Source organism: Balaenoptera acutorostrata, chromosome 12, assembly GCF_949987535.1.
Source record: "Balaenoptera acutorostrata chromosome 12, mBalAcu1.1, whole genome shotgun sequence".
NCBI classification, from domain to species: Eukaryota; Metazoa; Chordata; class Mammalia; order Artiodactyla; family Balaenopteridae; genus Balaenoptera; species Balaenoptera acutorostrata.
The window spans coordinates 72,783,104-72,796,694 of NC_080075.1; the positions used below are offsets into that span (position 1 = coordinate 72,783,104).

At 53.1% G+C, this 13,591-nt stretch overlaps 2 protein-coding genes across 9 annotated transcripts; both read left to right on the forward strand.

Moving 5' to 3' along the window:
- The first annotated feature begins 447 nt into the window (after positions 1-447).
- MPV17 (mitochondrial inner membrane protein MPV17) lies at positions 448-11,719 on the forward strand. 8 transcript variants are annotated; one of them, XM_057557959.1, is made up of 9 exons: positions 448-1,350; positions 1,731-1,805; positions 8,572-8,652; positions 8,871-8,963; positions 9,104-9,153; positions 9,402-9,434; positions 9,704-9,756; positions 9,955-10,089; positions 10,747-11,719. In XM_057557959.1, the coding sequence occupies exons 2-8, from the start codon at positions 1,736-1,738 to the stop codon at positions 10,046-10,048; spliced, it is 474 nt and encodes a 157-aa protein (XP_057413942.1). In that variant the 5' UTR covers positions 448-1,350; positions 1,731-1,735; the 3' UTR covers positions 10,049-10,089; positions 10,747-11,719. The 8 variants fall into 8 exon arrangements, with proteins under 8 accessions (XP_057413942.1, XP_057413943.1, XP_057413941.1 ...); XM_057557958.1 differs by having other exon boundaries at positions 464-1,338; XM_057557956.1 differs by having other exon boundaries at positions 497-1,350; positions 8,537-8,652; positions 9,058-9,153.
- A 1,174-nt stretch (positions 11,720-12,893) lies between these two features.
- UCN (urocortin) lies at positions 12,894-13,422 on the forward strand. Its single transcript, XM_007191331.3, has one exon. It carries the CDS (start codon positions 12,894-12,896, stop codon positions 13,272-13,274), a length of 381 nt encoding a protein of 126 aa, XP_007191393.1. The 3' UTR covers positions 13,275-13,422.
- The last annotated feature ends 169 nt before the right edge of the window (positions 13,423-13,591 follow it).

Here is a 13,591-nt window from a genome sequence, read left to right on the forward strand (position 1 = left end):
AGTCTGACTTCAGAATACAACTTTCCAACTTAGTACATTTGGTCTCCTATTACTAGTGTAAATTCACTCCTCTAGCATGGTGTTTTGCATATAGAAAGCTTTAGTCAAATGTTTGTGACATCGAATTCTCTTGCCTCCTTACTGTGTTTTTCCAGTTATCTGTTACAGGATTCTCCCTGCCTTAATCATATAGGAATTGAGTAAATTGGGGCTGGAGCTAGCCAGGTAAAGACCCTGAAAGAGTCAGATATGGTTGCCTCCTGAAGTGTGAGCTCTCTAGGGATGATTAAGCAAAGGCTGTCAGCCTGACAAATCTGCTAGGGACCTTGTGAAGTTTCCACTACCCTAGAAAGGATGTTGCAGTATATTCATAAAATTTTAGAATGTTAGAGCTGGAAAGGGATTAGGAAATCACCATATCTATTGGTTTCCTAACAGTTTTAGTTGTGGGCCCTTGTTTAAATGTGGCTTTTTCTATAAGTATACATGTATTTTTTTAAAAGCTTAGGTAAAGAAGAACCTGTGATACCCCTTCCCCAAACATCTATAAAGCCCTAAAACTGAGGAGCCCAGTTTGAAAAACAAAGAGTCCAACCCCCTAATTTCACAGATGAGGAACTTCAAGTCTCGCGATGACCAAGGCTGCAAAACCGCTAGTTATGAAACCAGTATCTAAACTAGAGGTTCTGTAGTCCGAATGATTTCCATGGAGCAGTCATCTTTACGCAGCATTTCTAAAGGCTACTGTGGACAAAGCATTGAACTAGTTGCTATGAGGACGACAAATATGAACAAGACCCAGTTCCACCCATTCAGGAGCTCACAGTTGAGGCTACTGAAGAACTTACAGACATTTTTTTAAAAAAGTAACACACACGCACGCATTTAACTATGGCTAATAGTTTCCAAACTATAATTCCTGAGACCGAGAACGTCTGCACCTTGGCCAGTTCCGGAACGCGGGAACAGTGAGAGTCTATCCAGGTTAAGAGGCCCGTGCACCGGAGAGAGAAGGGGCAGAAGCAGACAGAGGCCGGACCCAGGGCGGCAGGCGGGCCCCGCACCAAGACTCGGCGCAGACCGAGCCAAGCCCTTCTCCACGGTATTAGTGGCTGAATCCACTCCCATTCTGGCCCTGGATGCAGGGGAAAGCCTAGCGCTCAGCCGAGCGGAAGGGACGGGATTTAGGGCGGAAGTCCCTCCGCCGCTCAGGTCACGTGGGAGGGGCTGAGCTCGCGCGCTGTTGAGTAGCGAGAGTTCCGCGGTCACCGGCTCAAAACCCAGCGAGCCTGCAACTGCAGCCCCGAGTGTGACCGTTCCAGGCTCAGGGAGTCAGAGGTCGTTTTTCTGGTGTGGAGTTGGGCTCAGGAAGGATACGGGCTGGTTCCAACTGAGAGTCTGAATCTGGGGACCGACCAGGCTCTGGGTGAAAGCCAGAGCAAACCTGTCCTCCTGTGTGTCTCGGTCGGGACAGAGGCCCCCAGATAGACCTGCTTCAGGGCTGGGGGTGGGGTGGCGGGTGGCGGCCACCGGTATTCCATAGCCGCCCACAGCCTTCCTCACTTCCCCGATTGCCTAAGGCGATCCCTGTGACAGGAAGCTGTCCAGGAAGCCTCTGCCCATTTAGAAGCGGGAGGGGGAGAGGGAGTGGGCACAAGGGAAGGACAAAAGTCTCTTTAACTGTGGAGAGGGGCAGTGGGGGTGACCCCCCTCTCCTCTCGCCTTGACAGAAAGCATGGCACTTTGGCGGGCATACCAGCGGGCTCTGACTGCTCACCCGTGGAAAGTACAGGTCCTGACAGCTGGTAAGTGTCCCTGTGGGACCTAGTGGTACCAGAGCAGGCTGATCTGGGAGGCAGAAGCTCGCTGCACCCCCCGCCCTCATTTTTTGCTTTTATTCAGACCCCTTGAAGGATTGGCTCTCACCCCAGTCTGTTTTGGAGGGAGGGTCCCCAAGGCTGTTCTTAAGGAAAGGGGTATGCATAGATGACCTGGCTATAAAGTAGGATCTGAAAGTCCTCACAAACCTGAGGAGTCATCCCCTTAGGATGAAGAAAGGCATTGCCCCTAGGAGGCCTTAACTTAGAAAATGAACAATAACAAAGGCTCCTTTAACATTTCACAGTGTGCAAAACACTTTCAACACACATTATCTCATAGGGTCCCCACAAAGGTGGGGACACAAAGTGGGCTAAGATTACTTGGGTCCACATTAGATCACACACCTAATAAGTGCTGGAATCAGACTCTTACCCCAGTTTATTTTTCTTAGTATTGTTCTTATTGTGAAATATATCTTAGTACACAAAAAAATGATTAAGATATGTATGTACCATTGAAATAAAAGTAAACTGAATACTCCTGTATCAGTACCCAGCTTTGAGACCCCTTGAATGCCTGTCCCTAATTCATACACCCTAAGAAATAACCACTGTCCTGAGTTTTGTTTATATCATTCTTTTGCTTTTCTGATAGTTTACTATCTATGGATGTATCCTCAAACAATATACTAATGAAGGATTTATTTTTACTCTAAATCCAGTGATTGAGTAGCGACCTCACAAAGGTAACCCAGTGACTTACCTGTATTTGTTATCATCTCATTTTGCAGATTAGCTAATATGAGAGGAGACGGCACAGAGATAAGTTTTATAGGGGGAAAGATTGGAAGGCCTGTGACTATTGGGGCAGTGCGAGGGTGACCGGTTAAGATAAGGTCTTGCCTATGTTTAGAGGAAGGGAACAGGATTCTAATGAGGACCACGGGCTTCTGAGAGGAAGACTGTTAAAAAGGGGTGGGGGGGATGCTACTGAAAGCCAGGACGCAACAGCAGTCCTGTTGCTGGAATAGCCCCACGTCAGCACTAGGAACTTCATTGAGCGACTGGCCAAGGAGTCTTTTGCCCCTCCCTGGGCCCCTCTCCAGCCTCCTGTGCCCAGCTGTCCCCCATCCTGTCCTCAGAGTGTCCGTCAGCCTGCATGACTCACCTGGCTGCGTGTGTGGTGACTCACGCTGGACTGGGTGGCTGTGATGGGAACTGACACGCTGGGCCCTTTGCCCAGCCTCACATTCCCTCAGGGACCCGAACTGCCGGAAGGAAGTTTCCCCCTCTCCCCTTCGTGGCCATCAAGAATAGGGAGGGAAGGATGGTCCTTGTGTTTCCTTTCCCGAGGGATCTGCAGCTGACGAAGGCAGGAGCTAGAGCTCCAAGGGGTCCCAGTGCAGATACGTGGCTGAACTGGGGTGCTGGTCTGTCAGCGCTAGAGCTCTGTGGTTCCACACCCCCAGAGGCTGTGCCAGCACCTCAGCCCTGAAGCATCCTCTAGGTAGCACTTTTCTCAGAATTTCCCAGACCTTTCAGACTTTTCCTTCCCTGCTGCTCAGTGTACTCGAATCAAACTACAAATAAAGGGGGGAAGTGGATTTAGCTCACTGAGCTGTTTTTAGATCCCAGTACAGTAGTTCCTAAGGTCCCACGGCATAGCTCATCACACTGGAAAACAGAATAGAGATTTCAGACTTGGAGTTAGAAGACCAAGGTTTGAATCCCAGAGCCATAGCACTTAGTAGCTGTGTGAATCAGGACAAGAAAATAAACCTCTCTGAGCCTCAGTTTCCTCGTTTAGAATCTGAGTTTAGTTATATGACCTCACAGAGTCAGTGTAGGGATCATCTCTGAAAAGGCTTTAGAAATCAAAAAATGCTCAAGAAACTTAAAGGCTCCAGGAGTTGGCCCTTTATATGAGTGTTGGCAACCCAAGAACAGCAAGCTCTTATTTTTATAGTGGTTTTTGGGTTGGGTTTGTTCCACTTGCCGTAAATTTGGAACAGGGATAACCATCTAGCCTCGGTTCTCCAAAAAGTAGAGTCTGAAGCTTCTTTGCAGGTACTTTGTTAGGAAGTAATCCCACGGTGGGGAGAGAGGGAAGAGGGACAGCCAATAGAAGGATGCATTATCAAATGGACACTGCTTAGGGCACATGGCTGCTCAATCCCTTAAAACTGACTGAGAAGCTCTTTGAAATGCCTCTTAGGACTTTATGGGTGAATAGTCTTTTCTGGAGAAAAGGAGAAACCTTTACCCACCGGCTCCATCCCACGTTGGTCAGAGGTTTGCCATATGGGATGTTGATGCCCGTGCTCTGTGCTCTACCAGGTTGCACGTGCATCATCCCCAGGTAAAGCATCAGTAGCTCAGCCCCAGGTAAGGCATAGGCCTGAGACAAGGACCCATCAGGTGAACTGCAGTGGTGGCTGGAGTAAGAGATAAGTGAATCAAAAAGATCTGATAGGGTTCAAAAGAAGTGTCTGGTACACCCAGTTTGGGCCAAGCCAGAGTCAGGAACAGGGCAGCCTGGGCAAAGGTCTGTGGTGTGTTCTGCAGAGTCTGAGTCAGCCTTCTCCCATCCTTTCTTGAGGGCCCTTCCAGTCTCCAGGGGGCCCAGCTCCATCCATCTTAGGCCACTCTGGTCCTGCTGTGGAAGCAGCTGAGCTTCTGCAGACACTGGTTTCCCTGCAGTCTGAATGTGAGAGCTCAACAGGCATTAGAGACCATCCAGTCCAGCCCTTGATACTACAGAGAAGGAAACTGAGGCACGAGGGAGGAGTGATATGCATGAGGTTTCATGGTCAGTGGTGGAGCTGGCATTAGAACCTGGGGCACTTCCCAATGCACTGCCCTGCAATTGAGACACCTGGGACCTCAGATTGCTGAGTATAGTTCCAGCTGGTCTGGGCTTAGGTACCTGACAAGCTGCAGAACCCTCCATTTTGTCTTACTTTCTAGCAGTGGGAAGGGTTCAGGCCAGGAGTGGGGAGAGCACTCCGACCGATCCCAGAGGAGGCGCTCCCCTCTCACTGCTGGGCTTCAGCTCCCTTCACGCTCTGCCAGACCAAGCCCCTACCCCAGGCAGCTATTTAATTATTGGAGACTTCTGGAGAGGAATGAGATAGCACCCTGGCCCCCTGCCAGCAGCTATACCTGCTGACCCAGGCCTCCCATAGTCAAGGACAGTTTCCTGCTCCTCATTCCAACTTCCTGCCCCTCAGTTTTCTCATCTTCCATTAATACTTTGGTTTCTTGCATCTAAGACTCGACACACAAAAGCCAGGAGAGAAACAAAATAGGGGAAGTAGAGAACTTACCCCCACCCATGCCTAGGATGAGGGCATGGAAGTTGGGGCTTTTCCACTAGCGGGCAGAAGGTGGTCCCAAATAGATCTGTGCTCAGATGCAGGCGCTCCCCAACCCCTACCCCCCGCCCCACTCTGCTGAATCTGGTGGTGAGTGACGGCATGAGAACTGGCACCTACCCAGGGGCATGATGTCACACCCACGCCAGCATCTGCCCGCTGGGCTCTGCGCCCAGCCTGGCATTGGGGCATCACTGCCCGGCAGCCCCTTGTCCTGCCCCATCGGGGCTCAGGCATTATGTCTCGGCAGGCCTCTAGTCCCAACCCCCTGGAAACAAGTCCAAGGAAAGTGGAGCCAGAGCACTGGAGGGTCCAGGCCAACCAAATATGTCCAAGAGGACTCCCAGAGCCTAGGGTGGTTGGGGTCTGTTTGGCCTCTGGGTTGGGGAAGGTGGGATGAGGAATCTGGATGTCAGCCCTTCCTGCTCAAACAATCACTCTGACCAAAAATGCAGGCCTTGCTCTGTGCTTAGACCAAAGCCTTAGAGCTCCCTGGAGCTGCTGCAGGCCCATGGGACCTGATGATCTGTGTTCCTCCAGAGGACGAACTGGGCATGGTCCTGTCTGAAATGGACAGAACTGGCAGGGCTACAGGCTACACACCACCTGCTCACTCCTGCTGCTTGGTTGTCTCTCAGGCCTGATGGGCATGGTTTGGGGGCCTGGAATCCATCTTTCTCAAAGGCTGCAGGCTTCCAGGACTGTGGGACTACACGTCAGGGACTTTGATTTTCACTCCTGCTCTGCCTTTAGCTTGTTGTGTGACTGTTGGTAAGCCATGAAGAGTGAAAACACCCCTCTCTTTGTGACTGTTTCCTTCCCAAGAATATTGCTGCTTGCCCTCCCCACAAGGTGACAAGGAACAGAGGTGATCACATTCTGGGGAGTAAAAGACAGAGAGGAAGTGCGTTAGTCCAGGAAGTGTCTTTGATATGCGGGCTTTTGGGGCCTTGTTTGGGCAGGAACCCTCCCCCCCCACCGTGAGTAGCAGCCACAGGAGCCTCTTGGTGCCCACTGGCCCCTGAGCCCAGGTCTCAGCCTCTGCTGGGGATTCCCTGGCCTCTTGTACCCCCTTGAGAGAAGGCCTGGTTTCAGGCTGCAGCTCCACTCCTTACCAAGTCACCTCATCTCTCAAAGACATTAAATGGAGGTGTGACCTCTACCTTCCAGACCTTTCGTGAGGATTAAATGTATGAGAGCCCTTTTGTATACTGTAAACATCTTGCCAAATGTCAAACTGTTAGTCCCTTCATTTAAGCAGTGACTGTCTTTCTGTTCCCCCTTCCCCAGGCCTCGTCAGGGTCACTCTTCCCTTTATGCATGGCCCCAGCAGCTCCCTCCCCTCCCTGGGCACGCAGCTGGTGACCCCAAGTTGTTAGGGAGAGGGGATAGGGTGTTAAGTGCTAATTGCGTGGAGGGGGAGCAAGCCTTCAGCCCCACTGCTCCTCACACCTTGAGCCTGGGTGCGTCCTTTGGGCTACACTTGGCGTCCTCTGTGCCCTTCCCAGGGCAGTCTTGTTGTCTGGGTGGTACCTCTGACATTTCTCCCAGTTTATTTTCTGAGCACCTGCCCGGCTTGGTATGGTGGGGGATAAGAGAACAAAGACGTCCAGGATTCTGTCCTTGCCCTCTGGGAGGCCGTGTCTAGCCGTGTACTTGGAAGGGCCTCCACCACTTTGGGAGTTTCAGGGAGAGGAGAGGCAGGGCTCCCTTGGTGGGTGTGCTGGGGGTCCCAGCAGCTGAGGCCAGCAGCCTAGGTCACCTGTGGGTGCCCCAGCCCGACCCCAGCCCTCAGCCTTACTCAGCTGCCTCTGACGAGGCTGCACAGGGGCAGGGCTGTGCAGGGGTGCGGGCGAAGAGCAATGAGTGTGCAGCCAGCACGGACGTCAGAGCCAGCTCCGGGCCAAGGATGAGGATGTGTTTGCCCAGTGCTAATTGAGGGCACAGGGACAGTGGTGGCTATGGGGCTGGAGGGGACTCTCATTACTCACTGTGATGGACAGGCAAGCTGAAGGTCATACGGTCACTCCCAAGTGGCCCTAGAAGAAGTGTGTGTTTGCTAGAAACCATCACACCACCATCACTGACGGGGGCTCTGTAAACAGTGATGGTTTCTTTTTTTTTTTTTTTTTTGGCTGTGTTGGGTCTTCGTTGCTGCGCGCGGGTTTTCTCTAGTTGTGGCGAGCGGGGGCTACTCTTCGTTGCGGTGCACGGGCTTCTCATTGCAGTGGCTTCTCTTGTTGCAGAGACAGGCTCTAGGCACGCGGGTTTCAGTAGTTGTGGCACGCGGGCTCTACAGCGCAGGCTCAGTAGTTGTGGCACACGGGCTTAGTTGCTCCGCGGCATGTGAGATCTTCCCGGACCAGGGCTCGAACCCGTGTCCCCTGCATCGGCAGGCGGATTCTTAACCACTGCACCACCAGGGAAGCCCAAACAGTGATGGTTTCTGTCTTGGTTTCTGGGTGTGGGTGTCCTACTAGTGCTGCTTGGAGCTGGGTGTCTGTGCAAGTGAGGGGAGGGGAAGCGGGTGCAAAGACCTGGGGAGAAATGGCCTTAATACCTGTTGGCAGCTCAGTCTGAGGCTGTGAATGGGAAGTCTGGGTGTACCTGACTGTGCTGGGAGGTGACAGAATCCTTCCTTGCAGGGACTCTTTACCAGCTCAGTCAGTCATCCTCCTGCCTGGGACCATTTGAACACTTATGTTTTAGAGTTATTCTTGCTGTTCTCCACAGAGACCCCAAAACCAAGGTGAAGGACATTGGCCAAGGTCTTGCCTTCGGCTGGGGGGGAAAAACAACCCCAGGATTCCTTAGCATTCTGCACATGATCTATTCACAGTAAGGCGTCCTGGAAAGGACACTGTCTAGGAAATCAAGCCACCTGGTTCTTGGCCTTGGCTCTACCACTTACCGGTTATGTGAGGTCCCGGACCTTCATTTCCATCCATAACTCTAGAGTAAGGGGTTTGCACGAAAACGTCTGGAAGGCCTTTCAAATTCCGACAGTCAGTGCGTCTCAGCCCCTGGCACCTCAGATTCTCCTTCCCCTACCTGCGGTTTCTGAGTCCAACTGTCCTTCACTGCTCAGTGCAGTGTTCTTGGGCCCTGGCCTGCTCAAGGCTGCTCATCCCAGTTTCTAACAGGGCACATATGAAATATCACCATCCTTGGGGAGGTGTTACCATCCTTGAAGCAACAGGAAAGGACTGGCCATTTGCCCCAGAATGAAACTCCTGGCCTCAGAGTGCCAGAGCCTCATTCAGTGAGCAGACTTACCTCCCTCCTTGGGATGGCAGCTTGTCCCTGGGAGGTGTCCTGACAACACCTGTGTACCCTGCACAGGGTCTCTGATGGGCCTGGGTGATGTTATCTCACAGCAGCTGGTGGAGAGGCGAGGTCTGCAGGCACACAAGACTGGCCGAACCCTGACCATGGTCTCCCTGGGCTGTGGCTTTGTGGTAAGTTCTGCCCATAGCAGGGCTGCTGGTGGATTGGACAGTGGTTTCACTTCCCTGTCATCCTTTAGTTTCCCTTGGACCCTGTCACATCTAAGCCAGCCTTGAGTGTCTGCTCCCCCTGGGGTTGGGTTTCTCATATTCGGGGGAGGAGCTTTGTGATGTAAAGGCCTAATGCTCCCCTCTGCATCCTTGCTCCCCTCTGTGGGGGTTACTTTCAGGGCCCTGTAGTAGGAGGCTGGTACAAGGTTTTGGACCGCCTCATCCCTGGCACCACCAGGGTGGATGCACTGAAGAAGATGCTGTTGGATCAGGTGAGCGCAAGGAAAAGGGAGTTGGGGAGGGTGAGCTGTGTCGAGGGAGGGCAGGGGTTTAGGTACTCACAGTGCTTTACTTTCTCTTCCCTAGGGGGGCTTTGCCCCATGTTTTCTGGGCTGTTTCCTCTCACTGGTAGGGACACTCAATGGACTGTCAGCCCAGGACAATTGGGCCAAACTCCAGCAGGTGAGCTGGGCAGGTGTGGGGATGATTTGTGGATGGCAGGCCGGCAGGCCCAGGGCAATGAGGCAGGCTTCATGGGGACGGGAAAGGTGGAGGTGCAGGCAGAGCCCCAGCTCTGGAGGAGAGGAGCTGAGGGGCAGTGGTGCAGGGGTGTCTTCTCTGAACAGAAGTCTCTATGTGATACTCAGATCGGGAGGTCTGAGCTGCCTGGAAATGCAAATGTTCACTTGTTCCTTCTCTTGTCTCCTCAGGATTATCCTGATGCTCTCATCACCAACTACTATGTAAGAGCTGACACCTCAGCTGCCTCTTTTTCTTTCTTGAGTCCAGAAGTGCCAGGGTCTGGGGGTCCTCCTGACACAGAAATCCCTCAGTTTGGATTACTCTCTCATTCCCACATGGGCACCATACTCAGGGAAGCACTCACCCAGTTGTGCAACATATTCTTGTCAGACCAGACAAGGAGTCAGTTGGAGTCAGACCAGGCAAGGCAGTGAGTCTGGGGTCAGGTGATGGAGGCAGCCCACCAACCTTTACCTTCTCTCTCTTGTAGCTCTGGCCTGCTGTGCAGTTAGCCAACTTCTACCTGGTCCCTCTTCATTACAGGTATGACAGATCCCCACCCCACCCTTCAAAGAAGATGCACATTATGAACGGTTGGAGACAAAGTGATTCTCATTTTAACCTTGAACTACCTTAGACCCCCCAGAACACTCTGCCCTGGTCAGAGCTCCTCAGACTCCTGAGCATATTATTACAGAACATCCCAGAGTGTCTGCCCACTGACTTCTTTCATCTTCCTAGGGAGGATCTTGCTCCACAGTCCTTGTCTCCATCCCACCTGGGCTCTCTACCTTTGATGGCATGTCTGCAGGGGCAGTGCTGCAGCCTAGGTTAGGCAGAAAGGTAGACCAGAGAGACAAGTAGGAACGTGGTCAGGTTAGTCCACTGCAAAATATTATTTTATCCTAGATAATAAAGGTAGTTGCTGAAATCTCAATAAAAAAATATAGTGGAACCAAGATGAGTGGTTAAAATTATTGGAGGTGTGGGGGCTTTGGGAACAGGGAAAAACATGAAACTCTTCAGAGGGGACAGGGTCAAAATGGACATGAGTAGCATAGCTAAAAGGAGTATAGACGTACGAACTAAATGAAACTTTAGAGTCCTTGCAGTGCTCTATGAAACTAGAGCAAGGTATATTTAAAATAAAGAGAAGGAGGTGCTACTTTATATGGCAGGCAGCACATCTTTTGGAAGATGAGATCTCAGCTGTACAAGACGGACGGATGTGTATTTAGAAGGAGCCTGGACAGGAGTACGAATAATGGAGCCATGCATGGCGAGATGGCGGCTGAGGGGGGGTTAACTTTGGGGATTTTGTCCAGGAGACAGAGCTCTGGGCTGGCACCAGAACCTGAGCTGGTTTTCCTCTCGTCTGAGTCACACATCCCTCCGTGGGGGGCTGAAGGAAGGAGAGCTAAATCTGGGCGTTCTTGGAAATAATCCCTCTTTTCCCACTGTACTTTCCCATCTCTCCCCGCTTGCTTGCTCCTTATTCTGCTGCTTCTTCACGGTGCCATCCCTGTTCCTTAGGTTGGCTGTTGTCCAGTGTGTTGCCGTCATCTGGAACTCCTACCTGTCCTGGAAGGCACATCGGCTCTAAGTCTGCCTCACTCCATCATTTCAAGCTTGCAGTGACGCAGCTTGACCCTGGAAGGGTCAAACCACCTCCTCAAAGTGGGCACATTGGTTTTCACAGGGTTTTGTGGCTGGTCAGAACTTAATGGGGTTAGCACTCTGAAGTGGGCTGTTTCACTCTAAAATGTAACCTGACTCCTACTGAAATCACTAAAACCTTTATAATGGTCTTATACCCACCACATAGTAGGCACTCCATAAATACTTGTTGAACCATATGATTTTGTCACTTTCAGTTTACACCCATATCCCGGCAAGTACCACTCATCCCCACTCTTCATAGACACATCTGTTTTTCTAACCCTTCCCAGCCCTAGTCTAGCTCCAATTTTGGGGGAGCCCCTCAAGCTCTTTATATGGTACCTCCATAAATATATTTCTAAATAGGTAATCTGGAACTTGCAGAGGCAATGAGTAAGACCCAGCAGAAACCGACTGGGGAGTCCCGTTTTCTAGAGTTTGGAAAGAACCTGGAGACCACTAAGCCCAGTCTTTTACAGATGAGGACACTGAGGTCCACAGAAGTGAGGTGACCTGTCCACACCATGAGTTACGGGCAGAGTAGAAACTTGAACCCCCGTGCTATAGTTTGAATGTTTGTATACTCCCCAGTTTATATGATGAAAACCTGATGCCCAAGGTGATGGTATTAGGAGGCGGGGCCTTTGGGAAGTGATTAGCTCATGAGGGCAGAGCGCTCATGGGATCAGTACACTTACAAAAGAGGCCATGTGATGAGACAGCAAGAAGGTGCCACCTGTGAGCCAGAAAGCAGGTCCTCGCCAGACACCAGACCTACTGGCACCGTGATCTTGGACTTCCCAGCCTCCAGAACTGTGAGGAATAAATGTTTGTTGTTTATAAGCCACCCAGTTTATGGTATTTTTGTTATAGCAGCTCAAACACTTAAGACACCAAGTTTCCTTACTTCCTACCCAGTGACCTTAACCTGGAGGTCAAAGATAAAGTAATACTGCTGCTGTGATTCCCAGGAGAAAAATTAACTTGGCTAAACTCCTGCTTTGGGGCAAACCTAGAAGCCGATGGACCAGCCTTTTGTTGTCTGAAAGCACCCTGACCAGAGGCCCTCTTTTTTATGGTGCCTCAGTCAAACAGCCCTAGAATTTAGATCCTGGGGCTAGAATGACATCAAAAATCCTGGCAGCTCAAGCTGCCTCAGACGCCTCTTGGGTGGGTACCATGATGGTAGCTGCGTGCCAGCAGTGCTGTCCTGATTGCCTCCATTTACAGAACGGATAGCTGGGGCAAGGGACTGGGTCTGAGCAGGACGGCATTCTCCAGAGGCCTCTGGCCCCTTCTAGAGGCTGAGGACAAGGTCAGCACCATGGACAGCCCCGTGGTCCAGTCTTCCTTTCATGTGCCAGAGAAGACTGCAGATCTGGACTAGTCTGGTCTGGGGACAGGCCCCCTGGTCACTGCTGGCTGTTCTAAACAGGTGAAGGACTCTCGTGGCTGGAGCAATCTTTACTCCCCAACAGGCTTCTCACTCTCTTGAGCCAGGTGTCACTTCCAGAGACGCGCCCCACGGGGTCTCGCAGCCGCAAGGGTCGGACTCGAAGCTGCGGCCGTCATTGCTCTACAATCAGTGCATGTTCCTCGCTGACGTCAGCCGGAGCTGTCCTGGCGCTATATAAGGCTGGCGGCAGTCCCGGGACAGACCCCGTGTTCCCCAAGGCGCCCTCAGCCCGCCCCGAGGGACCGAGACAGGAGCTCCTTCCTGCAGGGTACAGACGCTCTCCGGCAAACTGTGAGTGGCTCTCAGCGTCCGCCCAGACTCCCTCAGCACCGGGACTGCGCTCAGCTCACCCACCGCGACCCGCCAAGAGGGAGGGAGGGAGAAAAGGGTGGCACAGGACTGGGCAGCGGCTGGGGCTGGAGGGAAGGCTGTGGGCACCGGGCAGCAGTCGCAGGGGCCCGACAGGGGCGCTGGAAGTGCGCGGGAAGGGGAGTGGCTCCCCCTGCGACTGCCCCTGGCGCACCTCACCCTGCGCTGCGCCTGTGTGTCCAGGGCCGGTGGTACCATGAGGCCGGCGGGACGCGCGGCGCTGCTGGCGGCGCTGCTGCTTCTGGCACAACTGCGCCCGGGGAGCAGCCAGTGGAGCCCGGAGGCGGCGGCGGCCGGGGTCCAGGACCCAAGTCTGCGCTGGAGCCCCGGGACACGGAACCACGGCGGCGGGGCCCGCGCGCTCCTCTTGCTGCTGGCGGAGCGCTTCCCGCGCCGCGCGGGGCAGGGCCGATGGGGATCCGCGATCACAGGCGAGCGGCCGCGACGGGACGACCCTCCGCTGTCCATTGACCTCACCTTCCACCTGCTACGGACCCTGCTGGAGCTGGCGCGGACGCAGAGCCAGAGGGAGCGCGCCGAGCAGAACCGCATCATATTCGACTCGGTGGGCAAGTGATCAGCGGGGTCTGGGGCCCCGGAAATCTCGACCCCCATCCCCCACCCCCGGGCTGAGACGTGCGCGACAGGAACTGACCCAGTCCCGCGGGGCTAGAGCGGCCTAGGGATACCCTGAGCACTCTCCGCGTTACTAGTTTTTAATAAAAGTGCCGAAGAGCCGTTGGCCTCTGCTGCGGGGCGCGGGGAACCACAGCAGGGTGTAAACCCGTGGGAAAGTGGGGCTCCCAGGTCGGCGAGAGGGGACCAGATGCTGCGGGAGGGCTCCGCGAGAACGGCTTTCAGCCAGGGTCCTGCGGTCCCCATCGTCCCAAGTCT

Coding starts and splice junctions, on each gene's coding strand:
- MPV17 (XM_057557956.1), top strand. CDS start 1,736: ATGGCACTTTGGCGGGCATACCAGCGGGCTCTGACTGCTCACCCGTGG. Junction 8,653..8,870: donor CCCTGGGCTGTGGCTTTGTG/GTAAGTTCTGCC, acceptor GGTTACTTTCAG/GGCCCTGTAGTAGGAGGCTG. Junction 9,757..9,954: donor CTGGTCCCTCTTCATTACAG/GTATGACAGATC, acceptor TCATCTTCCTAG/GGAGGATCTTGCTCCACAGT.
- UCN (XM_007191331.3), top strand. CDS start 12,894: ATGAGGCCGGCGGGACGCGCGGCGCTGCTGGCGGCGCTGCTGCTTCTG.